A 27,508-nucleotide genomic window follows, 5' to 3' on the forward strand; every position below is an offset into this window, starting at 1 on the left:
GCGTGTAATAAAAGTCGACTATTTCCTGATAAACCGGGACACCGCGTGCTGGATGCACGGGCTGTGCGGGACGCTGCCGATGGGATATCGGGTTTAGACGAAAAGGCTCAATGGGTTATTTTGAACTTGGCTGGCCTATAAATGTAGCGTCCTTTGTTTTCACGTTAAAGAATTTGACATACGCACAGGCCATATATGAACTCTATTTATAACTGGGCGAGAGTCAATTGCAACAAAAGATATCCTCATGCCGCAGAAAACTATATATATATATATAACAACTACCTTGGCTCAAGACGACCAACAACAATACTTCCGTGCAAGTCAAAGATTAGACGAAACATAACGTCAACAAAATCAAACGCGCGCGGAATATTCGCGAGAACAAATTCGCCGCACGTGTCAGGCACGCAGCGGACACGGCGCTAATACGACACCAGCCCCTCTGAGCCATCCTGGCCACCTCCAGCAAAGTGTACTCGGCCCCCCCTTGGTCAATCCGCTGCTGGATGAGGGGCTTCCAACGCCGTGGGGGTCATGCTTCACCAGGCTGGTCAACGCGCGTTCGTGACGCCTCAAAGGATAAGCCAGCGATGATTATATTTAGAGGCTGTTTTTGTAATTACATGAGTGACAGTGTTAGATATATATTTTCTGTTGTCACGTTTTTCCTGTTCTATTCCTTATGCCCATGAAATATCGCTATGTTTAATCGTGGTTTTTTACTTTCTCACTCGTAACAATTTGTTGAACAAATCTAACTTCGCAATATTTTTTGGGAACAAATTGACAATGTTTTTCAAATGACAGTTTCATATGCATGTTATGTGAAAAAAATGGTGTTCTAAAATGGCCATTTTATTGGTAAGAAAACCGTGCAAATGTTTTCAGTGGCAGCGGAGCTCATTTTTACACAGGCGGGCGAAAGATCCCAGAAGACGACGCCAGCATCGGGAGCCGCCCCAGTCGCCCACGAACGGCCGGGACCATCCAACTGGCCGGAACGCGAGGACCCCGATGACTGTCGGAGTGATCCGAGCGGTGCTGGCTTAGTGCTCGTGTGTGGGCATCGGCCCACCCTGCCCCGCTTCTGAAAGCTCAGCGAGCGGCGATGCGCACCCAGCTCGCTCTGTGGCAGGCCGGTAACGCTGCAGCGGGAATCCTGGGCACGGGCCACTTTTCCCGGTTGACCCGCTGGGAAGGCACGCTTCATCAAAGTCGCCGTACGAACGTGGCGGCGATAAATGATCTTGAAAAATAAACAAAGCTATTTTTTATTTTACCAGGTAAGGCCCACTGAGCTATTTAGCTCTTTTTCAGAAGTGACCTGGCCACAAATGATAGCTCAATGAACTGGCTTATAATCTAAACACACGTCGATTCTAAATGTGGAGGGAAAAACCGGAGGACCCGGAGAAAAATCAACGCGACCACGGGGAGAGAGACACGCAAACTCCAAATATACAGGCGTCAGGGTCGGGATCGAACACACGACCTCTTGTACACCAGGAGAGGTAGTTAACATCTCGTGGCATCTCAGGCAACATCATAAACAACATTTTTACTTGCGCCTTACACGGGGTTACGCGCAGCAGCACTGTCTCTTCGGGTGAAGTGTGAGGTCGAGTTGCAGGCAAACCAGCGGTGCCGTGGCCAGCACGCCTTCCTGCCCCTGCGTTTCACCAGCCCTCGCGAAAATTCACCCCCCCCCCCCCCCCCGCGAGGACTTGGAATACTCGTCGAGCGAGGAGGCTCTTGCCTCTTAATCAATTCCACACCGGCCGCGCAATATGCTGCGCCAAATCTCTTCCACTCCGCAAATATCATAATGAGCCTGCGGTACGGGGAGGTTTATAGTCTTGGTGGCTAAGCAGCAAGGGACCCCGGCTGTGTGTGCCTGTGCATTGGGAACAAGCTTTAGAGAGTGCTTTATTGCCTCCGCGTTGCACACACACGGCACCTGCTATCGCCACGCAAACACAATCCCAGCCCAGCTCGACGTAGCACGGACACACACCACGCGTGTAAACGCAGACACCGATACCCTGCCTGTGTGCCATTTCACGCTTCTTTCTCCTCAACCGGCATCGCTTTGGTTGACCATCGTGTGTCCTCTTGACAAAATTTTAAAACAACAAAATGTTAAATTTACCCGTGAATACATTTAACAACGGCGAGCTGCGCAAGGCGGTTACGGGGAATCTTTCTTGCGGTGCTCGTAGAATTCTGGGATCGGAATCAGAATCTTTATTTATCCTGGAGAAATCCCATGAGCTATGAAGCTCTTTTTCACGCAAAGTGAACAAAAAAACTAAAAAAATTACAGGAGTGCAAAGTATAGGAAAGTTAAGCAAATACATGCAAATAAATCCACTACAACCAAGCTATTCATAATATCCAACTAAGCTATTGTTTTAATTTACCAAGGCCACTGAGCTACTACTTATTTTTCAGAAGCGACCTGGCCACAAATGATAGCTCAACGAAGTGGCTTATTGTGTGGAAATCGATATCAGCCAAATAATGATCAGTCATCATCGCCCATGATCAAGCCACGACTGAATGAAGGATTCCCAAAGCCGTCGCCATCTCCCAGGCCTGTGACGTGACAATCCACGCAGCACCTGCTATGGTGGGTGTTGTCTTGGGCACGTTCCCTACTTTGGCTGCTACTCCACCATAAGTCTCAACCACTGCCCTCACCCCTGTTTGAGAAGTGTTCTGACAAATTCAGGCTTCGGACTGGGGCAGAATTCTGGATAGGTTACCTTAATTTCATTCATTGAGATACGGACATTTCACGTGAAACTAAAGATCGCTAAATGCACCCCGATTTGGCAAGACGCGTACTGCTTCCGGCGTGCAGAGAGCACGCGACGTTTGCTTGTGCACAAAACGTGACGTGACATTCTTAACCTCGAGATTGTTGTTCCTTTTTTGGTAAAATGCGGTATATAGAGAATTTTTTAAGGTTATTTCACAACAATAAACTGTTGAAGCAGGTGATGCCACGAACCCAGCAACCCAAGTTCAATTACCCCGCAAAGACTAAGATCGGTGATGAGTGGTATATAAACTGGATGCTGGGCCCACTTTGACCAGCATGGTGAAGTATGGTCAAAGAACCCCCACAAATGACAAGGCGTGGGGAGGGCGTCACACACAAAGGGCTGATACTGGATTTTCTAAAAATCGTAAATTTATTTTCTAAGAAGCACATCTGGATGTTATGAGCTGTGTCATATTCAGTGGCAGGTCCGGCCTTGCAGCTTAGCAGCCGATTGTGGGGATCAGCATCTCATTCCTGCAGAACTAAAAAATACAAATCCGTCCTACAACAACTACATCCATGTGGATCTGTCTGCAAAACAAATGATGGATCTCAATGGGCTCACTTGTTGAAAAAAGGCAGCGAATTACATTTAAATGTATTATAATGTATCGTGACCTCAGTCAGGGTGTGGTGATGAAGATGAACAGCTTTTTCAGTTACGATCTGATTTGCATGCTAATTCAACGAGCAATAAAAGCAACGTCGTAATAACAGGCATGACTGAGTTTTAAGTCCTGAATCATAGCCGTTGATGATGCCGTACTAAAAACAACCACAAACAGATGAATGGCATATCGACACAAGATAACCAAACAGGAAGTATTTGCTATATCTTGCTAAACCCTGCCACCACGTTGGACACAGCACAATCAGAGAACCAACATCTTGTGCATGGTGCCTCTGGGTCTCCACATTCTCTCTCTCTGCTATCACCACTCTCCACTCATCATCAGCATCTTCGTCAACCATGATCTATATCCACTGCTGGATGGAGCCCCCCCCCCACCAAGTCGCCACCTTTAATGGCTTCACAATGCAAAAATCCTAGCTCCCTACACAAATGCATATTTGACCGCTCCATCTCCACCGTGGATGTATTTCGGGCCGTGTGTATAAATATTTTTCCCTCTGGCTGCCGTTCCATCATTCATCTCGATCACCAGCAGTGACCCCTTCCAGTGGAGTTTCCCGCCCAAGCCCCACTAGATTCTACTAACAGACAGAATGATGCCTTGAACCCTGCGCATGTCCCATATGTCCCTCTTTTAGATTCCCGGTGTCATTCTAGGCACACACCTCCCCAGACTCCTGTGGGCACTCTTTCGCCTCGTTTCCTTTTCCTGTTCAAAAGTTGTTGCTGTTTTTAACCACGTGTCACAGACGGAGAGAGAGAAAGGGAAAAAACTCAAACACGCTCCGTCAATAACACTGCGGCTTTTTAAGAAGGGAAAAATGTATGAGAGGTGACGACGTTCCTGGCAATGGGCCTTCTTCTTCACAGCACATGAATAGAATCAGCATGTTTATTTATACTGGAAGAGGAATCCGATGAGCTATAAAGCTCTTTGTCACAGATGTCCAGCAGGGGCACGGGGTCAGAACGTTACGACAACAAACAATCCAAAAATACGACAGGAGTACAACATATAGAAAGGGTAAACAAATCACTTACATTTCGATTTAAAGCTTTCAGGTCTGTCATTCAGACGCTGTCTTTCCGACAGACCTGTTCTTCACCTGAGGACGGCTGCTTGCGTTGTGGCCGAAACGTCGTGAGAATTGTATTTTATTATGTTTTATTTTTATTATTGTATTATTTCCCTTCTACGTGACTTTACCGAAAGAACCAAGAAGATAAATCACTTAAAAACATACAAATAAAAATAAACAATGTTTTTTTTTTATCTTACCAGGCAAAGCCCACTGAGGCATCTACTTATGTTTCAGATGGCGACCTGGCCACAAACGATAGCTCAACGAAGTCGCTTATCACGCGGAAACTTATAGCAGCAACATCATCTAAGTAATCTCAAACGCATGTGGAATGAAAAGACACGTGGAGAAGCCAGAGAGAAAAACTAAATCCACGCGACCACGGGGAGAGAGCAGCCAGACAGATGCAGAGACTAAGGTGGAGACACTGACCCTTTTACACCAAGGGGCCAGACAAAAATGTTAACTTTAAAAAACCTTTCCGGATGAACATATATTTTAAAACGTGTAAGCATGTGGATAGTTATCTATACGGAGCTATTGAGTGACAGACGTGGAGCTCTGTTAATATACACTTCTTTAGTAACTCTTCTATCGTGTAGGAAATACATTTTTCTCTCTCTCTATTCTATCTATATCTTCTATTATCTCACTTCACTATTTCATAAGAATACATCTATCTTCACTCTTATCTCAGCGTGCACTCCGTCTTGCCCGAATTCCTCTCCAGGGAGTTCACGTGGGTTCTTGCTTTATAACATTTTCGCTCTTCTTCCATTTCACTGCATCTCGATTTATGGAAAGCACTTTAAACAAAAAAAAATTTCTTCCACGGCTGATCGTACGCAACTACTTGCTTCATTTGCTAGAGGACCGGTTTTGAACAAACATCCCTCCGGGTGGCTACGAGGCACAGAGAGCCCGACTTCACAATCGGGAAGCCGTGAAATTACCTCCCAACTGCGAGTCGACTCATCGGCCCATCATCCTTCCCAATGTTGGTAAAATAGGTACTACTCACTCGGTGAGAGGTCAAAAAATCAGTCGTCATGTGGAGGAACCGGTCTTGCATTAGGGACGTGGACATTGCACCACCATAATAAGCGCTGTCCATCACTCATTTCACTACGGAGGCACTAGATGTCTGTAAACCTGTCACCTGGCAGACAAACGCGGGCCAGGTGCTGAGTCACCATGTGCCCACAGGGACAGCTGCCACTGGGGGTCCCCTATAAATGTGCTGCGGTGAGGTGCGATGTCAAGCTTGCCGAGACACCGCGGCGTAGAAGGCGCCATTGACTTCCAGGTGGCTTCACGCGAATTGGCGGTCGCATAAACAATGCAGCAAAACCTAGTGTGTGAGAGCACGGGTCTTTGTTGCTATTATTTGCCATTGATATGTGCTTAAAGGGTCTTTGTTATCGGTGTGCGCCACAAACGGCTCGAGACTCAATAATTAGTTTTTATGACATTTCAATACAAGTGATATTCATACACTTAAATATGTATGTGTGTTGAACTTCTTTAACAACGTACATAGCCAACCGTGCTAATCGGAGGTGCAGGGGAAGGACAACAACACTAAACACAAAAAGCAGTTCTGAGTTTTCAATCTAGATGATTTAAAAGTCCACAGCTCCTGGGGCTTCCTAACATCGGAAAGAAGAGCGTTCCAGACGGCCGCACAGGCGCACCCGAATGCGCGGCGACGCGGTGACCGACTTTGGTCGATGGCTAGTAGCCAAAAAACAAAGTAGTGGCCAGCGACAAGCTGACTGCACCAGGTCCTCCTGCACTGTGCAGTCCCACCTCTCCTCTCCATCACGCCCCCCCCCCCGCCACCTCTACGCAGCCAGCGTGCGAAACAGCGCAAGGGCTACAGGATCCAGCTGGCGCAGCTCAACGAACATCCGTATTGCTTCGTAATAATATATTCGTGATAAATGTGAAAGCCACATTTTCCCCGATGGAAATGGCACAGCTCATTTGTCACATCACAATTATTGCATTGCTAATAGGAAGAGCTCACGCCACTACAAATCGATGTGTGTGTGTGTCGTCGCAATGTGTACGCAATACAGTGAAAACTATGCACCAGTAAGCCGATAATACACATTGCAGATTTCAGGTCTAAGATCTGGACCAGGCCAAAACAAGTAAAAAAACACGTAACTTTTCATTTGTTCCGTTGTCAATGAGCAGACTGAGACCATGAAAGTGACTCCCCACTTAAGAACGAGGAATGATAATGCATGGCTGATGCCCGGATTCTAACCCAGCGTCTCGGTGGCGCCGACTCATCGCTACGACCCAGGTGTAGAGAAATCCCTCTTCACAACCGATTCTTGCCGCTATTTTAAATTCTGCTTCAACACCCGAGCAACATGAATGATCCGAGTATTGAATTATTTCACATATTTGAAATCAATATTTCGTCTTTTCTTTCCCATAATCCAAAAAGTTTTTGTTCAAAAATGAGCGTGCGCTCAGTCAACCACCCGGCGCAATCAAACTTTCAAGATGGGTTCTCAGGAATGACTTTGGACAAATTGGTTCTCAGGAGTGGGGCGCCCACGGTGGCTAGGAGATGTTAACTACCTCGCCTGGTATACAGGAGATAGTGAATATGCCACGGTGGTTAGGAGATGTTTACTACCTCGCCTGGTATACAGGAGGTCGTGAAAGTGCCATGGTGGTTAGGAGACGTTAACTACCTTGTCTGGTATACAGGAGGTCGTGGGTTCGATCCCGAACCCGACGCCTGTTTATTTGGAGTTTGCGTGTTCTCCCAGTGGTCGTGTAGATTTTTTCCTTGGGTCCTCCGATTTTTTTCCCCCACATTTCCAATCAACATCACGCGTTTAGAGAATTTGGCTGCTATAAATTCCACGTGATAAGCCACTTCGCTGAGCAATCATATGTGGCCAAGTGGCTTCTGAAAAAGAGCTAAGCTATATAGCTCAATGGGCCTTACACGGTATTCAAATAGTTTAGTTTATGTCCTTCTGTGGTGTAGGTTTTCCACTCCTACGGTGGGGATCGGTGTCTGCATAGCAGCAACTGTGGTTGGCTTTCCACGTAGTGGTGGTGCGGCCTCGCCAGTTAGAACTCATCTTAGGAAAGCCAAGATAAATGACGGACTCAGCCAACAGTGACAGGTCATGAGGGCCAGTGATATGTGGACTGAGCCATCTACGCTGTCATCAGAGCTGCTGTGACCAGGTCGCTTCTGAAAAAGAGCCATAGAGCTCAATGGGCCTTACCTGGTAAAAGAAAATAAAATGCCTTTATAGTTTATGTACGTACGTGAGATAGGGGGTGAATACTAAAGTGAATTGATCCGAGGGATTGGGGTTGGCACCTACGCGAGCGCGTGGGTGATCGTGGGAGTTGAGCGAGTGAATTGATTTACGGGTGAGTCAGCAAGCGAACGAGTGGAGTGACCGATTGAATAATTGTCATTTGTGTGAAAGGGAATAAGCGAATCAAGGGGCAGTGAGTGACTCAGTGGATGAGAGGCCCGTGCGTGCGAGCGAGTGGGTGGGCGAGTGAGGTTGGCACAGTAGGAGCCACAGGTGGTGCATCGGCCAGTCATCTCAGTTAGTCGACCCGTGGCACCTGCAGGGTCTGCCCAGCGACATCCTGCCAGCGGGCGTTCGACACTTCACGTGGCCTCAACGTGCACATAGCCTGGCACAAGCGCCGTGGTGACGTCACCGCCACTTAGTGGCGAATGGCGCTTGTTGTTGTTGTTGGGCGAGTGAGGTGCGTGCTTGTTTCGTGTTACCGCTGCACCAGCTGCAATGCTTAATGAGAGCGGACGGCATAAAGTAGCTTGTGTGCGCTGCACTGCCATCACAAAGCATTCACAAACACGGCCCATAAAATATTTTACTTCCAGAGAGCGGGGGACGGCGTTTATCACTTTGACAAACGTGACTTGAACCTGACTGTTCACATTACGGATGTAATGCCCTTCAACAAACAGTCCAATGTTACCCAGGTTCTACAGTGTTTTTTAATGTAATGGTCTCATCTCGAAAATAATACTTTAAAAAACCCAGTTTCACAATTTGGTTAAAACACTCGTTTAATAAAGTCCAGCTCTAAGGGATTATTTGTGAGATAGACATCAATTTGGTTACGTATGATATACCCTTGAAGGAAACAAAGCGAAGTGAGTGATTGAGAGCCTGCCTGTGTGTGCGAGTGGGTGAACGATGAACTCTAAAAAAAACACCTCCCATGACAATGTCGTTCCCTCAGGGGTGTTATGATTTAACAAAAAAAAACACACGTTTCAGTCTGTGACGTGGTTTTGACATAACAATTACGATCCACTTTAAGTCACGTCAAAATGCCCCCCCCCCCCCCCCCAAATGCTCAAAAACGAGGATCGTACAGCATTCATTTTCATTGTCAGGCCTGAGTTAGTCATTTAAGTTTCACATTCCCATAGGAGATCCAATCTTGCCACAGGACGACTAGACATTGTTAGATATCGCTTGCCGCACGTGTCACCAAATCTCATTCAACGATCAACACAACTCACAGCAATATTTTCATTCAGAAGAAATTATAAATGAACGACTCAACTGCCTAAAGCAAACTATTACTCACCCTCTTCTTGTTATTTTAGTTTGCCAACCCCTTGCCCTCACCTAATTCGCAAAAAAATTAACAATTAACCGCCATGGGCTCCCACCTCGGTGAAATAAAGGACGAAATAAAAGACGAAAGAAAGGGGGGCGGCCCGGCTATTCGCCGTGACCACGGGGACGCGAGTGGAACGCCGCCGGCGCGTGACGCCCGGCACGCCGAGCACCCCACGGCAATCACGGTAGCCAAGGGGGGGGGGCAGTGACGTGGGCGTCCGTCCGCTCGCTCGCCCCCCGATTGACCGCTTGTGTGACGGGGGGGGGGGGTTAGGTGAGAAGGGCGTGCCGTGCACGAGCTGTACAAACAGCTGACGCCCTCATGCCCGTCAGCCGGCCGGCCGGCAACGCACCGTTTACATTCACGTGCAGCAGCCGCCGCCACAACAGCAGCAGCAGCAGAATGCGCACGCAAGGATAACCTTTCGGCACGCGTTTAAAAGAGCCGCACTGTCTGGGGCAGGCACAGTGCGCGCGGTGGTGAAAAAAAGCTCCCCTGGCGATTTGCAAGTGGCGGTGGTGGCGGCGTCAGGAGGATGGGAGCGGGAACAGCCTTTGCCAAATTTGAGTCGAGTTGGGCAGTTTTGTGATGAAACTCATTGATGACTCATCGACTCGAAACGATGTGGAAGTAAAAAATAGAAAAACCCCGGTCCTTCGTTTATGCAGGAAAGATCCAACTGCATCTCGGCTGAGTCAGAGTGCGGCTCAGGACGTATGGCCAATACCTTTGTGAGTAATGCTCAGTGTGGGATGAAACCAGAGAAAACCCACGCAGTCACGTGATGGCACCAGCGAGCCGATGGTCCATTGTTGTGAATGACGTCACAGGGCACCAGACGTCAACTTTACAGCCGGCTCGATGACAGCGTAGACAGCTCAGGCCACAGATCAGTGGCCCTCATGACCACGAAACTTGAGTTCAAAGACCCGTCACTGTGGGCCGAGTCCGTCATTTATCCGGGCTTCCCTAAGATGAGTTCTAACTGGCGAGGCCGCACCAACACGACGTGGAAAGCCAACAACAGTTGCTGCTACGCAAACACTCACCTCCACCGTAGGAGCATAAAACTTAATTCCAGATTTGAAGTTTTCGTGACTGCAAGGATCCATACTCTTTGGTTTTTTCGGTAAAGTCACGTAGGTGAAAATAAAATACAAATAAAAAAACTAAATTAAATCACGATGTTTCGGAAGCAACACAAGCATCCGTCATCAGGTGTGACTGCTCCAGCAAAATTACTGTAGCGTATGAAGAGAGCTATTTAGAGACACGTGTTTGCCCCCCCCCCCAGTACCCTATATAAACACGTGTCTCTAAATAGCTCTCTTCATACGCTACAGTATAAAACTTACACCACAGAAGGACATAATCTAAGCAAAACTATTCAAATTTTACCAGGTAAGGCCCACTGAGCTACATCGCTCTTTATCAGAAGTAACCTGGCCGCAGATGAAAGCTCACCTAAGTGGCTTATCACGTGGAAATGTATAGCAGCCAAATACTCGAAACGTGTGATGTTGATTCGAAATGTGGAGGCAAAAACCGGAGGGCCCAGAGAAAAATCCACGCGACCATGGAGAGAGAGAGAAATATACAGCAAGCGTCAGGGTCGGGATAGAAACCACGACCTCCTGTATACCAGGCGAGGTAGATAACATCTCGCCACTGCGGTGCCCAATGCTTCTTTGACATGAGTGCGTCCCAATGCTTGTTTGAATATGGATACACTTTGACAGGGAACCGTTTATCTCAAAGGTTCATAGGTCAACACGTTCATTATGAGCACCAGTCATAGGAAGGCGGGGGGGGGGACAGTTAATTGATTTAGAAATGTAATTGTAGATAACTTTCTAATCTGCTGTCAAAGTCATAACATGTTTACAACAAATATTGTCCTCCGTAAAACACATTTAACCAAACAGTGTGTGTGTGTCATTTTATTATTTTAGCTATTTTTATTACGCAGTGCCGTACAGCATGAGCCTCTTGCATCAAAGGTCACACTGGGTGAAAGAAGCGTTCTCTCTCTCCTCTCTATTGATCTACAAATCATATTCTTTACAAAACCTATCTGTAGTCACAAGGTGCAAGCGTGACCTGCAAATTATTTATAGATGGTGTTGAAAAAAGAGGCTTTTGTGAAGATTTCATCTTGTGGGGCAGTGTCATTGGGGCTACTGACAAAAGCCCCGAGCCTCAGTGTTCTGAGTGTTTAACCCGAACAATGGCGAGTGGTGTTCGTGACACCACCACCTAAGCCTTTGGGTTGAAGTGCGTCGTTAAATGAATTATGTCATTTGACGGCAGCTCCTCTGAGAGAATACAAACTCTTCTCGGCGTATTTAGATCACAATGGAATATATTTCGCGTTTCTTTCGGAATTATCACCCCAAGGATGTCACCGGCACCCAGGCGGAAGGTTTAGCTGTGCTCCACAGCTCTCCCGGCATATTTAGCGATTGCAGCGCGTATTGTTCGGCACGATGTCCGACGTTTTGCTCCACGTGCGAGCAACTCAGTTCCTGAAGGGGCTCCCAGCATGGGCCAATAAACGAATCAAGTGCCTGAATAACCCAAAGAAAGAGCGAGGTTATTGCTACTCACTCTGTGACGGTTCTGATTAAATTTTGATCATTTCTGTGACCAAATATCACTTTTATCCATTGATCATAAGCCATAACGAAGCACAGCGCGGTACTGTCTATCCAACAGCAACGTACGGCGCACTCACAGGACATCGCTTCTCGTCATCTCTTCATTCCTTACGATGCGTAGCCATGTACGTGCGCATGTTGAACGTCTTCCGCACCGTGCGTAGCCAACCGTGCTAATCGGAGGGACGCGCAGCCACGTGACGCCTAGCGCGGCGTCTAGCGGTACCTTTGCGTTGTCGCCGGCCAGATACAAATCCCAACCGCACTGTACGAGCCCCGCGTCACTCGCACCCACGTAGGGGAGCCGGCTGGAGGGCAAAGGCAAAAATCCCCCGTATAGCCTGAACAAACTGTTGAGGCGAGTGCTGTCAGCGAGTAGCATCTATGAAGGCTGGCTATTTGGCACAGGGCAACAACAACCCCCGCGCCATTCGCCACTAAGCAGCGGTGACATCACCACGGCGCCTGTGCCAGGCTAGGTGCAATCCGAGGCCACGTGAAGTGTCAAAGGCTCGCTGCTGGCAGGAGGTCACGGGACAGACCCAGGTGCCATGGGTTGGCACAAGGCACACGCGCACACACACTTGCACATGCGTACTCGCACAGCAGGCCCTCCGTCACGCTCTTCCAATTCCCTACCAGTTGCCCCCACAAGCCTTGTGAACTCGAGTTCGTTTTGAAACAAACAGCGGCACAGCAAGCGCGTGTCTAGCCGTCTGTCTTGAGCAATGCCAGCTTTGCCCACGAAGCCAGATTCGTTTGCTTCGTGCAGGGCATGCAGTTCATTTGGCACGCTCTCACACTCTGTATGAGTTCTATTTAAAAACACAGCGAGTTTGTATAAATTAGTTTATCAGTGTGTGTGTGTAGGCAGGAGGAGGTGGATAGGGGTAAGAGGACTGCGCTACGAATCCAGTGACCCGGACTTAAATCCCGACCATAGTCATCATCAGAACCGATGCTGGGCCTCCCTGAGCTCGACTTAGCCATAAATGGGTACCTGGTGCAGTAAGCACTGCACTGGGGAGACTAAGGTGGTCAGTTGTGGCCACACCACCATCTCCTCCGGGCTGTACCGGCCCTCTTAAAAGCGTTTTCTCCCACAGTCTGTTAAAGGCGGCACTCCTTGTCCATGTCGGGAGGTGTTGTGGATAGCCGTGCATGTGTATGCGGGTAAGCGGATGTGTACATTTGTTTGTATGCGTGGGCAGTGTGTGTACAATTTGGCAGGAGGTTTGTCGATCGGTGTATTTATGGGTGTGTCTATTGGCCGTAGCACGAAGGTGCTCACTAACAGCACTTGCCAACGCAGAGGTCGTTGTCCAGCAACAACGGAATACGGTGGAGGAATGCACACAACAGTGAGCAGAGCATTCGGTGGCTAAACCACATTAAAGTGGCACAGTGGGGAGTACAGATGGTGGAGTGTGCCAGGGTGCCACGGTGGCGAGATGTTAACTACCTTGCCTGGTATGCAGGAGGTCGTGGGTTCGATTCCGACCATGACGGCTGCATGTTTGGAGTTTGTGTGTGTCTCTCTCAGTGGTCGTGTGGACTTTTCTCCGGGTCCTCACGCGTCTTAGAGTATTTGGCTGCTATAAATGTGCATATGATAAGCCACATGGTTGAGCTATCATTTGTGGCCAGCTCGCTTCTGAAAAAGAGCAAAATAGCTCCGTCGGCCTTACCTCGTAAAATAAAAGAGTTTATAACCGTTATAACACTGGTCTGTTAACCGGTAAAACCTATGCAAGTTATATGACTGACTGTTGGCCAGCATGACTTTGACACTATGTGACCTCAAAGTGTACCTAGCCTGGCTCAAGCTGTGTGGTGACATCATCACCACTTAGTGGCGAATGAAGGTTGTTGCTGTACGTGTGTTTATGTTGCAGTTGGTGAGCAGTGGCAGAGTGGTTAGTGCGCTGCGCTACGAACCCGGCCACCTGAGTTTTATTCCCGCTTACGGATAACACCAGAAACTTTTTCTGAACTGCTCCTGGGCCTCCCCTAGGTCGACTCAGCCTCAAATGAGTACCTGGTGCGGTGTGTAATCATCGCCAGTGGGGAGACAAAGGCGGCCCGGCGTGGTGCTGGCCACCCAGCCCCTCGCGTACTGTGCCGGCCTTCACAGGAGCTCCCTAACAGCACTTGCCCCAAAAGTCTGTTGAGGATATACGGGTGATCTTTGTCTTGTTGCAGTAGGAGAGAATGGGCCCACCACTTTCCCTAAACAACATGGAAACACCTTATCCATTAGCCATGATTTACGGTGAAGCTTGATTGCGAACCCAGCATCGCCATATCAGCTGAAAGAGCCACAATCATAAACTTCATCCACTTCCCTCTCAAATGCCACTTTCAGCTGTGCACAACGATTACATTCTCTCCTACAACCAAAAACAGGTGGCCATTGAGTTCAGGCCACATTGTGAGCTCGAATGTGGCTTGTGGATGGATTCCCACTCCCAAAGAAGAAGAACACGCAAGTTCATCTTGCATACGGCCATCCAGCGTGCTGTGAAGTGACAACTTCTGGTCTCAATATACGTCCCCACACACGACAGAGGTCAGTATATGTGCGTGCTTGGACATGGCGTGCATGGATGAATGTTGTGTGGATGTTGCCGATTGCAAGATGTCATGTTGGTAAATGCAAGTCCACAGACCAAGGTTATCTGGTTCATGCCTTTCAATCGCTCTTACCGAAGTGTTAACGTCGTAGCTAATTCATGCACGAAGTCACCCAATAAGATGATTCTGCTAAATGACTTGAGCCAATAAATTGGATAGAATTGATCGAACTCATCGATCTATGAGAGTACAGATACCACTACCATGCTCAATGACCACAACATCCCAAGCCCCACCTTTCGTCCAACATTCAGAGTCGTTCGGCATTGCAAGAACGAGTGTGGTGCTCATTGGTTGCTGAGGAATTGGGGAACTGCCTTGGCAGCCAGTGATCGTGAAACGTGCCCAGCCACCACATGTCCTAGCATCTCAATTTTTTACTGATCAGAGGGATGCTGAATGGGACACTGCGTGTGATAAGACAACCTGTAACTTTGATCTGATAAATGGGAACCCGGAGCAGAGTAAACTTGCTCTTGGCTGGTACCAGTGGTGTCAATATCAACTTCTGCGGAGAGAACTTTTAGAACAAGCCGTTGGATGGTGTGTGGTAGTGGCAGCGCCCCGATGAAGATACGATGAAGATATGAGGACGTCAAGTGATGCCCAAAACAACAAGCCGGAGCATCCGGTCCCTAAAGGACGGCAAGTTGGCATCGTGTGCAGTGCGTAAGTGGAGAAGCTGCCAGTCATCCTCGCGATTGGCTACTGTGTAGGCTTTCACGGCCGTGCTATACAGCTCTCCGATGTATTTTCCAGGTCCTCCGACACGTCGTTTGGCATGATGTCCGACGTTTCGCTCCACGTGCTCAGACACCGAGCGAACGTCGGACATCGTGCCAAGCAACGAAAAGCAACAACCCCGTAAACGCAATGGGGAGAAATCCTCGTCGTTTTCACCCGCATCTGGGTCTGTCTCGTGACCTTCCAGTGAGCCTCCTCCACTTTACACGGCCTGAAATGGCACGAGCCTGGCAAGAGTGCAGGGGTAATGTCAACACCCCTGGGTGACAAATCGCAAGCTGTTTTTGTTGTGTATTTGCGTGGGGAGCAGTGGCGCAGCATACATTGCACCACGCAATTATCTCTGCAAGCCGGGTTGACTTTGGCGGTGTGTATGCATGTATGTAGAACTTCTCTCGCACCGTACATAGCCAACCGTGCTACTTGGAGGTGTGAGTGTGTATAAATATGGAGCGGGACACATCACGGCACAAACGCTGCGCTTTACTCCCAGCAACCCGGGTTAAGATTCCTCGTCAGGCACGCAACAACCCGTGGTGTTTTGTGAGTGAACGCAGCCTATGACAAAGGCCACCGTTATTGTGCGGTGCCGGTGCCCGTTACCAACAACGCGTGTTGTGGCACCACGGGGCTTCAACGGGCGCTCGCTAAAGCGCACGCACCTGCGCCAATGGGTTCAGGGGGCTAAGCGTCGCAGGAACCTCGTTTGATTTTTTTTGCGCGAACGCACGTCCGTGTTTCAGCACACGAGGACCCATATGCTTACACGCGCTCTTGCAAATTGTCACGCAGTATGCTTCTCTCCCCCCCCCCCCCCCCAACATTATTACCGTATCACCACCAACGTTAAGTGTCCCTTCCTCGTCACGCCAACCCTTCCCCCTACATCCCTTGCCGACTTGCCTATACCCCCCCTTCACATCCCACCCCCCTCTTCACCCCCCCTCTTCACAACCCCCCCCCTCCTCCTCCAGTATTCAGCCATCTCCCCTCTCCTCATTTAGCCCCTCCCCTCACACCAATACCATCAAGCTCCCCTTCCACACGAACCCAGCACAGCCTCGTGTCTTTATTATTGTGTTACGCTCGCTTACCCAGTATAGGCTCAGAGTCCCGTGACTCTCTTCCGAGAGGGTCCTGCCAAGTGTTCGCTAGGTCGAGTTCAAATTAGTGCATTATGGGAATTAATTTTGTTCGAAGCACTTGCATATGTTTTTTTTTTTTTTACAGCCGATCCACTGTTAATCCACTGCTGGATGAGGGCCTCCCCTAGCCATGCTGGCCACGAGGATCGTTGGACCGTACTTCTGCCACGCCTGCTCAGTGCTGGCTGGTGAATGAGACGACCAGGTTTAGTCCACATGACTCGCCGCCAATGTTAACCATGGCAGGGAATTGAACTAAGTTTGCTGGACTCGTAGTGTAGTGACGTAGTTGTCTGGAAGTTTGCCTGCACCACCAAACGACACGTCGCCCCAGGTCTTCCCAGACATGACAATGCCATCTCTATTCTCCACGCTTCTTAAGACACGGAGCTCATTGATGAACACCTTTATTCGCCTTCTAATATTCGGGATCTTGTGCCTACGATCCATGAACGTGTCTACGTGCGTGTGTAACGCAAGCATGTGGCGGGGCGGGTGAACGTGGATAAGCGAACTTGCACGATGAACCCGGCGACCTGAATTTGATTCCTGGCTACGGCGAACCGGTTCGGGATCCCCCCCTCCTTCAACCAACGCGGCCTGGCCGGCGTGGTGAAGAATGATCAGACGACCCCAATGACGGACGCCATGTCGGGGAGGCCTTCAACCAGGAGCGGATTGTGTGCGAGCGAACATGTGAGCGTGCGACGAGGGGAACCGAATTATCTCTGGCCCTCTTGCCTACAACACCTTTTACCCCAATAGCCCTGGCCACCCAAATGTCCCATTATCTGTGGATTAGCCTTATTATAAAGCAAATGTGTGTACAATAGGAAAGGGGCGGGCACAGCTCTAGTCGTATGTCATTATCCTCGTTTGTCTGTAGATAACTCGCAAATTAATCATCAGTTAGGCCCTAAATCCATCCCATTCCCCGTGATTACCCACGGATAATGGAGATGAATACTGACTATGATGTTCTTTTTTTCCTATTATTTGTAGTTATCACAGATAAGACCTTGTTTCCGTAGCTATTAGGAGGAACACTTCTCTTATACCGTACACGCACTTGCTCAAGAAATGAGACGGCTTCCCCACTGTCCCAGAAAACACGAGATGTACCGTACAATAACGCACGTGTCAACCCCCCACACCTGTACGCACGTACGTTGAGCTTCTCTCGCACCGCACGCAGCCAACCGTTCTAATCGGAGGTGCCGGGGGAAGGACAACCATACCTGTGCGAGGTGCCGGGGGCTGTTTTGACCATACTTCTCCACTCTGGTCAGTGCGGGATGGTGAGGGTGTGGACGAGTAGACACGGGAAGCATAGAAATACGGTACAGCAATGGATGTTTGTCGCATCGCCTTCCCCTACGCACCTGTGGCAACATATCTGTGAGTGTGTGCGGTGTGGGGAGCGGTAGAGTAGTGGTTAGCGTGCTGCACTACGAACCCGGCGACCCGAGTTCGATTCCCGCTCACGGCCAAGGCCAACACCGGCGATGATTATCTGAACTGGTCCTGGTCCTCCCCTAGGCCGGCAAATGAGTACCTGGTTGCGGTGCGTAAACATCGCCACTGGGGAGACAAAGGCGGTCGTGGTGCTGGCCACTCACCCCCTCGTGTACCGTTACGGCCTTCATAGGTGCTCGCTAACAGCACTTGCCCCAACAGTCTGTGGAGGCTATACGGGTGATTTTTGTATTTTGGTGCTCCACCCACGCGCTGCCCCTGTCCAGGTTCAATCTTGCTTAGCTCTGGAGATACAACGAGATCGGGCGCATTCCACACTATTTGGTCGTCACGTAGGCAACTGTTGTTTTTTATATATCTGTAATGTACACGCTCGTTAACCCTCCTTGTCTATTTGTGCACCAAATATGGGCACAATCTAAACTATAAAAAATAATTTTACCAGGTTAAGGCCCACTGAGCTGTATTGCTCTTTTTCAGAAGCGACCGGGCCACAAATGATCGTGGCCTATTCATATGGAAATGCATAGCAGGCCAAGTACTCTAAACTCGTGCCGTTGGATCTAAATCTGGAAAGAAAAACCAGAGGACCCGTAAAAAAATCCACGTGACCACGAGGAGAGAGACACGCTAACTCCAAATATACAGCAGGGGTCGGGGTCGAACCCACGAATCTCCTGTGTACCAGGCGAGGTGGTTAACATCTCGCCACCGTATTTGATTCATGGATCTTACAGAGACTCATGTTGGACCAGTGTCCGAATGGTCGCCGAGGTTTGTTTTGGTCGTAGACATATCACGGCCTTTTGCAATGAATATTTGACAGGATGCTGACGTCAAGGACAGGAACACTGACCAACACGCGAATTGAGCCCTGGTTGACAAGTGAACAAGCTAGGTAACAACTGTCCTTGCCTGCACCGTCTGGCAGTTCACCAGCATTGATTCAAGCCGTCCTCACTCTGCCATCCTCAGTCTGCTGATGAGACACTGAATTTCAAAACTGACCCTGAGGTTGTTATCCTCTTTTTACGGAATCAATGCTGCTGATATTATGAACTTCCAAAAGGCCGTGCAGCCAATGGATTACGTAAGAATACTTGACAGATATATGACGAGTACATTGTCTGAAATTTGTTTACCTTATACATTTGGACGTATATGTGTGTACATAGTTCCATACGGGAGTGCGGGCGGGTAGTGTAGGGGTTCGCGCACTGCGCTACGAACCCGGCAACCCGAGATCGATTCCCGCTCACGGCCAACACCGGTGACGATTATCTGAACCGGTCCTGGGCCTCCCCCTAGGTCGACTCTGCCTCAAATGAGTACCTGGTGCGGTGTGTAAAAGCATCGCCACTGGGGAGACAAAGGCGGTCGGGCGTGGTGCTGGCAACCCACACACCCTCGTTTACCGTGCCGGCCTTCATAGGTGCTCGCTAACAGCACTTGCTCCAACAATCTGTGAAGGCTACACCAGATACATTTGTCTTACTTTTGTTTAAAATTGCATACGGTTTATCGATTGAGTGTTTGCAATGTACAGGGTCATACATTTATAGATACCCCACCGATTTATAATGACCCGCTCGCTTTCTTGCCAACAGACGATTACATATTGTAAAAGTGCAGGCCTTCACATATCGTCGTGATGGATGGAGATTAGCTGTAGATTGGATACGATGCTCTGAATGTAACAGTTGGCTTCTCTATACGGAAGTCTCCCGATTCTTTGAGTGGGTCATCTATAAATGGGTCCCCATATATTTCAACTGCGTGCGTATGACAAGCACACCACGTTTTGAGTCTACGTCTCAAAAGTGGAAAAATCTGCCAGGCCGTTTTCTCTCAGCTTCGCAACGTTAATTGATGATAGATAGACAGATGTCGTCTGCTCACATGTGCTAGTACCTATCAACCCACACGGGTTATCCTCTATTCTTGCACAGGGAAATTGAGCTTTTAGGTCCATACAGCGTACAGCCCGTTTCAATATGGGCAAACCAAATGTTTTGTCTGTTTGTGTTTCTATACGTTTTGGTTCTTTCGGTAAAGTCACGTAGCTTCAAATCAAGATTGTTTGTGTTTCTCCATTGTGATGGGACTTTGTGGGATGAACGTTGAGATGAAAAGGGCACGGGGTGACCAATTCGTTGTGGTCTGTAATAAGCTAGGCACTGATAAGGGGTTAGCAGGTATGTGTGGTGCTGTACAGCGCAGTACAAGTCGTACTGCTGGCAGAGTTTAGAGGACTGGTATAAAGAAAGAGTGCTGAGAATACGCATTAAAGGAGACTCAACTCTCAGGCTCTGTACTTGATTTGGAGAGCCCAACCCCTTGTTGTTCTACAATGAAGTCAAGTTCACGTATAAAGTGTGCATAGTGGGTTATTAATATACTGAACCGTGTATCCTTACGGGGTTTTGTATGGGTTTTGCGGATAACATCGCGGATCCTGATATCCGCAAAGATGTGTCCTGCAGACACGTACGGCTGACATATACAGCAATTGTACATGTGTGTAAACTTTAGTGACTTTACAGTCTTCTCGTATCTACAAAGTACACACGGATGCACAACGGATGAGCGGTGGCCCACTAATTAGCGCACTGCGTCTCTGGACGTGGTCTCACCCGGGTTTGATTCCCGACCACGGCTCATCAGTGCCGACCAAAGTGGTGAAGTATGGTCAAACAACCCCATGGCTGACATATACAGTGGAGGGGGGGGGCTTCATCCAGCAGTGTATTGGTCGTGGTCGATGATAATCATGCCCGATAAACACGTCCACACACACCCCGCACACTTAAGTGCGTTAACGCACAACGTAGTAAGAAGTAGAAGGCTGCTGCCATGATCTTGATTGGTATAACAACAATAATAACATATGCCGTGTGTGTGTTGTGTGGTTATTGTACGACGAACTTCTTTCGCACCGTACGTAGCAAAGCGATGCGCGGTGTTTATTTAGCTTTGTAGAGGCATTTCTGGAAGGTTTGAACACACATGTACTTGTTGTCGTGTTGTACACAGTGAAGTACATGAGTGAACAGTTTGTATATATAGTTATGGTAGTGAAAGAATACTGTAAATGCGCAATGGTAGTAAATTGTACCAGTGTAGTGCAGCGCACGCAGATTGTACTCACACTCTGACAGGATATTACACATTTAACACTAAAGGCTTTCGCGAGCAATATTACTCACGATAAAGTGTTTTACCACGACGGATATTACTACACGTAACACACACACACACACTGCGGTAGTATTACACGATCGTGGGTAGCACATCGCCACACACTACGAGTGTTTAGTTTACACCGTGTACACACATACCAAGAGCAGTTTAGTACAGCGTGTCGCACTAACACTTCCACAGTATACAGTACACACATCACGCACGCCAAAGTGCTCACGATACACAACTGTGCACAACACATTCCGTCGTACAGCACACAGTACACACCGTGACAGCATACACACACACACACACTTGTGTGATACGCAACATTAGTGAACTGGAGCACACACACATCAGTAGCACAGCGCGGACACTTCAACAGACGTAGCAACAACACCCACCACCATCGGGCTTCATATCGACTCCAGGGGCTGAGGCGCTCCTCTGCCCTCCTCCTCCTCCTTCTCCTCAGGTCACCGCGTCTCAGGCGAAGTGCGCGCTGGCGGCTGCGGCGGCTGCGGCGGTCACCTCTCCCGTGGCCGTGGCCTTGACGCTGACGGCCCCGGCAAGCCCGGGCCAGCAACGTCCGTCCGCGACCGCGGCGCTCGAACGACTGAGCCCCATGTCCATCGCGCGCACCGACCCCCGCCCCCCGCGTGTGGGGGCGGGGCTCCGGCCTCGGATGAGGCGGGGCAGCCACCGCTTTCGAGTCGTCCCATTGGCCAGAGGCTCAATCCCGGGGGGCGGTGGCATCGAAGCGCAACAAAGCCGCTGATTGGTTGCAGTGTGTGTGTGTGTTGCGGGGGGAGGGGGGGGCTTTGCGTGCGCTTGGTGGAGAGGAGGGGGGGGGCTCGGTCTCGAGACGGGGGGGGGGGGGCGCGCGCTTTACCGCACCAGGCGACCAATCGGCGGACCCGCCAGCGTTTTGTTGTCGTTGCGTCTCGCCCAATCGGCGGCGGGAGAATTGACGGTGACGCGGCCGCTCGTCGCGTCCGTTGACCAATTGGGTGTGCGGGTCGCTTCTGTTGCTGGGGGAGTGGGGTGGTGACTGCCCCCCCCCACCAACTCCTCTGCTCACCCACCCCCCGCACACACAGCCCCCACCCTGCCGACTAAGGTGTTCGGTGAAGGCGCAGCCCTGCAATTCCCTGCTCACGCCCCTGCTGGTGGAAGAGGGCCTCTCCACTTGACGCCACGTCGACGTAACCGAGACGTTGTTACAAGAGGCGGGATACCCACGCTTAGCCCCACCACGCAACCCATGGACACGCGCGTCAGCCAACTCGTGGTTGTTCTGTACCGGTTTATACGACTCGGCAGGATGATCGGTTTCAGAAACTTTGCCCCCCCCCCCCCCCATTGTTTCGACTGATTCAGCTGCCGCGGCGGGAGATCGAACGGGTGTCCTCTCGACCATTAAAGCCAGAGTGGCTTGTCCCATTGAGGAAATGAAGAAGGGACATTGCCCGAAACGTCGCCTGTTATATTTCCTTTTTTTTACTTTTGAGGACACAGATTTATTGACGAATGTGTTGATATTTTTGTTGTTGTTATTTGTGCGCTACTGGTAATGCAGCATCACCAAATATTTTGTTTAAAACAAACTTGATTTGAAGCTTTCGTGAGTGCAGGAATTACTCTTTGGTTCTTCCGGTAAAGTCACGTAGAAAGAAAATAAATTAAGTAATAGAATACGACGTTTCGATTGCAGCACAAGCAATCGTCATCAGGTAAAAATGAATGAGAAAACAAACATAGTAAACTTAGAAATATAACGCAATACAACACAGAGAGTCGGCTAACATAACAGTCAACACCCTACCTGTTTGATTACGTTCTTCCAAAGATTGATACATTTTAATTTAAAGCTTTCGTGACTGCAGGGATTCATATTCTTGGTTCTTTCGGTAAAGTCACGTAGAAGGGAAATAATAAAATAATAATAAATAAAACAATACAATTCTCACGACGTTTCGTTTTCACACCTGATGATGATTGCTTGTGTTGCAATCGAAACGTCGTGAGAATTTTATTGTTTTATTTTTTTATTTCCCTTCTACGTGACTTTACCGAAAGAACCAAGAATATTGCTAAATTTGTTTAAAACATTTTTTGCCAGTCTGCTTGGCGGGGCGGGGGCTGGCAGCGGTGTTGATTACGCGGCGTTCTTGCCACAAATTTAAGCCGAACATAACTGGCAGGGTATTGCTTTCGCTCTTATTGCTGCGAGAGCCAGCCTCAGTTTTTTCATTGGGGGTGACAAACATTGGACCCCATCGTTGTGGCCTTAGAGGCACCACTGTCGTGGAAATGCCAAAACAACAACACAAATATCGTGTTAAGTGTTGTTAAATACCATGGGCGGGGGCAATTTCCCTCCCAAACTGGACACTTTTATTAATTAATTTTCAGTAATTTAGGATGAAGATAAAAAATTACAATTGCATGCACCCGCAATTCCGAATGTGAGGGACAAAGCAAACTCCGCCCGTGCTAAATACCAATTGTCTCAATTCAATGTCTTTTCATTCAAATACATAATGGTCAACTAATTGTTGTTCAAGTACATTACGTGTTCTTTTGTTGAGTAAACCTGGCACCACAGATAGGGGTGTAACTTCACTTGAGAGCCATGCAACAATGAGAACCTTGTCGAATGGCCTCGCGGCCAGCGCATGGAACACTCCCTACCCTAAGTGGCAATTGTAGTGATACACTTCGCCAAACACACAAAAAACTGTTTTTATCTTCCAACAAGGAGGATGGATTGATGGCTACTCAGTGGGGTTCCAATTACATTGGGGAGATCTCCAATGCCTCAAACGAGATAGATCGCTTCTCTTTCTCATGGGAAAGATCCGATAAGAAATGTAATTATTAGTTCTTATACATACGTGAGATGCTTACGTGAGTAGGTTACACTCCGAGACGAGTGGAAAAGATGGGGCCAGACAGCCCAGAGAGGCCAGAGGGTTCAGACAGACTGAGCCTGAGAGCCTAGAGGGGCCAAACAGCCCAGGCCAGAGAGTCCAGAGGGGGCAGAGAGTCCAGAAGGGTCAGACAGCCCGTGCTAGAGAGGCCAGTGGGGACAGACAGCCTGGACTCGAGAGGCCAGATGGGCCGAAGAGGCCAGATGGGCCGAAGAGGCCAAACAGCCCTGGCCAGAGAGTCCAGAGAGTCAGGAGCACCCGTGATATACACGTGAGCCGGGCAGCGTGCACTGCTGTGCGTGTAAGCTATGCATCGCATGAGAACGGCTCAAACTCGTATTAACCACTCAGTGGTAGATTGGTAGAGCAGCAGTGGAGAAGCTAAACGCTAATTTTAACATTTGCACTTGTTTAACGACATGGGGCCCACACCCAGGGCAGGTGAGATTAAGGAGACTCAAAGTGAGTGCTGCAGAAGGAATATTGCAGAGAAAGAAGACAGATTTTCCTCCGGGAGAAGGAAAAGAAAGGTTTTACTTTTAGAGAAAGAGAGATGAGTTCATATTGCACCTGTAGTGGGTTTTATCGAAGGCGGAGACGAATCTTTGGAGGCAACACTTTATTCCAATAACGCTACAGTACAGCCACAGTCTCTCACGAGGGCAACGGCCCCTTCAGACTCCCACCTGGGGAGGTACTGCCTCATGGCTCTTGTGCCCTTTCACGGGCCTACAGGCCCTGGGTCCTCCGGCTACGTGTGCCCTAGGGGAGGCTGCACTAACCCGACCCAGCCAAGGTACGGTTCCCGACCACTGGCCCACTCGGACCCGGCCCTTACAAGGACGTCGGGCCGGGGGTTCCCAGGGTCTCACCACTGGCCCACAGAGTCCCGGCCCTTACAAGGGCAGCTGGGCTAGGGGTCCCAGGGTACTAGCTAGCTGGTCTTCTAGCTTCTGTCTTGGACTGGCCCCGGACCCTTCCAGAGGTCCGGCTTTTATACACTGCCCAGTGTGTCAGCCCCTGGCCACGCCTACCTTCCAGACAGTTCCAAGGGGGGGGGGGGGGGGTTCGGGGGATCCCAGGACACCCCGCAGCCCCCTCCTGCTTTGGGGCTGGGAATATAGCGACTGCCCCTGCAGGAACGTGTCTGTCCTTCCCTCCGCACCTCCGATTAGCGCGGTTGGCTACGTACGGTGCGAAAGAAGTTCAACATACACACGTGCATTGTGTGCTCGAATACTTTCGCATTCGCCACCCAGAGGATCTCCTGCACGCCCACCGTGTCACGACTTCTCGACGCTCTCCTGCGAGACGACCAGCTGCGACACAGACCTGTGCCTGACATCAACGCGAGTTCATAATCATCACTCTGACGCTCTCAGCAATCCCATCACGACAATTGGATTATCACATCTTATAATTGACAATCACTGGAACGCAAGGCAACAGCTTCTCAGACTATATGGTGCCAATGGTATTCTGAATTTAATATATGCGTAAAATATTAACCGTGCTTCATATTTTAAACACGGATTGCCTTTGTTGCCATAGTTTGACTTATAATCATCATGACATGCACTGGGTGTTGCCTTATTAACCTCAATTCTGCGTTAAGTCATTGATTAATTTATTTTCGTTTTTTTTTATTGTGTAACAGTATCAAGCATCATTTGAACCGAGTGACAGTTGCATATTTGATGACTGTTACTCAATTTTTTACATAAATAAGAGACGTGTTGCATTAAAATGTTGTGTGTGTGTGCTTGAACGTTGTGTCCAATCCATCCATTACATGCGAGACGTAAAATAATCCGGACAAGTCAGGCTGCCTTCTATCATTGTGTATAACGAATCAATCATACCCCGAGACAAATCAAACCTGACAATAACTGGCAGACACCTTCCAGATCGACGCCGCTGACGACAAGAGTGGCAGAACGATCGCCAAACGAGCACCGCCGCTCGCATGCCGTTGGAGGGTTCTCATCTCGCAGTGGACTGAACAAAATCTGGTGCACAGAAGCTGACGTGTGAAACTGCACACGCACGATAACACATTCCTCCTGCGGAGGGAGCTGGTAGGAACGTTGGGTTGCTCGGTCAATGGCCAGGATCAACGGCGGCGTGGTGTATTCCGCAAATATGGCCGACTGTGGGGCGGGCACAATCCGGCGTGAGTAGGTTAAACGTTGAGTTTTATAAAGGCACCACGGGGTGACCAGCCCCTCCCCATCCAGCCCCACCCCATCCAGCCCCACCCCTCCCACCCCCCACCCAGCCCCACCCTCCCCACCCAGCCCCTCCCCTCCCGACCCTCCCCACTCAGCCCCTCCCCACCCAGCCCCTCCCCATCCAGCCCCACCCCTCCCACCCCCCACCCAGCCCCTCCCCTCCCCACCCAGCCCCTCCCTGCACGACGGACGGACGGACACAATAATCCCCTGTGGGCTGATGTAACCAGGAGGTTCCTACCAGTAACAATACACCTGTATAGCGATGCATTTGTATACGTGTATTGTTTTAATTGTTGTCTGTGTCCTGCACGTCGTCAATTGCAATGCTTTGTCTATAGATGGTGGGCGAAATAAGTGCTTCCAGCCACTTTCATGTGTTGCAAGATTCAAGGGAACTGCCGACATAGGTGAGTTGTTGTCTCTGCCGGCACCACACGCCACTGGGATAGCGAAGTAGATAAGCAGAGGCACGGCCAGTGATGGGGGGTATGCCCCAGACGACGTCCGTTGAAGAGATGGAGCGAATAAATCCGCGTGTGTCTAGGAGCCAGATTGTTACGTGGCAGGGCCGTGAGTGAAAAGTATTACCTCGGGGAAGCCTTGATCCAGTAGTGGATTCATCGTGGCTGAGTATAGCTCTCAATTGAGCAGCAATCACTATCATGAGATTTTGTATAAATCCCACCCGAGGTCAAATTGGGCCATCATCATCACCATCATTCCTCCCGCGTCTGGCCGCGCTATGGATTTGACCGAACCTCACCACAAGAATGTGGAATTTCCTCTGCTGGCTCAGCATCAACAATGATGGTTATTATTAGCTTACTGTATATACATCACATTGCATAATGTGTACACTGTAATTAAACAGGAATGTATACGTATACAGTCCATTCCTGGTGAAGTATGGTTAATTAATTCCCACGACCTGCACGGCGTGGGGAGGCTCTCATTCAGCAGTGGACTGACGAACTGGTTATTCTTCCAGTATTTGTATTCCTTCCACTTTTAGCAGACGGAATTAAATGAGGCCCACGTCTGAATACTACAGCGCGTATCATCGTCGCGATCGGTCAATATTAACAAATCCACGATTCCGGGGTGGGGGGGGGGGGTAAAAATAGCAGTGGCAGCAACAAAAAGAACAAATCGTGTTGACAAAACAATAAATAACATTGTAATAATTAGCCGTGCAACTTGCACGGGGAAAGAGAGAGAGAGCGAGAGCGAGCACTGCAGGGCGTTACGGAGTGTACCGGAGATGAGTGACTCATGAATCTGCTTTGCAACAGGCGTGCGTGTC

The 27,508-nt window shown here is 49.3% G+C and overlaps 1 protein-coding gene across 1 annotated transcript in view; it reads right to left on the reverse strand.

The window, feature by feature from the left end:
- Window positions 1-21,660, reverse strand: part of ATOSA (atos homolog A) — a 78,081-nt gene extending 56,421 nt beyond the window's left edge. Inside the window, 1 exon segment of the mRNA XM_061553317.1 lies at window positions 21,443-21,660. Within this exon segment, the coding sequence (XP_061409301.1) occupies window positions 21,443-21,458 (16 nt within the window). The 5' untranslated portion in view covers window positions 21,459-21,660.
- Window positions 21,661-27,508: the final 5,848 nt, after the last annotated feature.

This window comes from Lethenteron reissneri, chromosome 18, assembly GCF_015708825.2.
Source record: "Lethenteron reissneri isolate LAM-NWPU_2019-01 chromosome 18, ASM1570882v1, whole genome shotgun sequence".
NCBI classification, from domain to species: Eukaryota; Metazoa; Chordata; class Hyperoartia; order Petromyzontiformes; family Petromyzontidae; genus Lethenteron; species Lethenteron reissneri.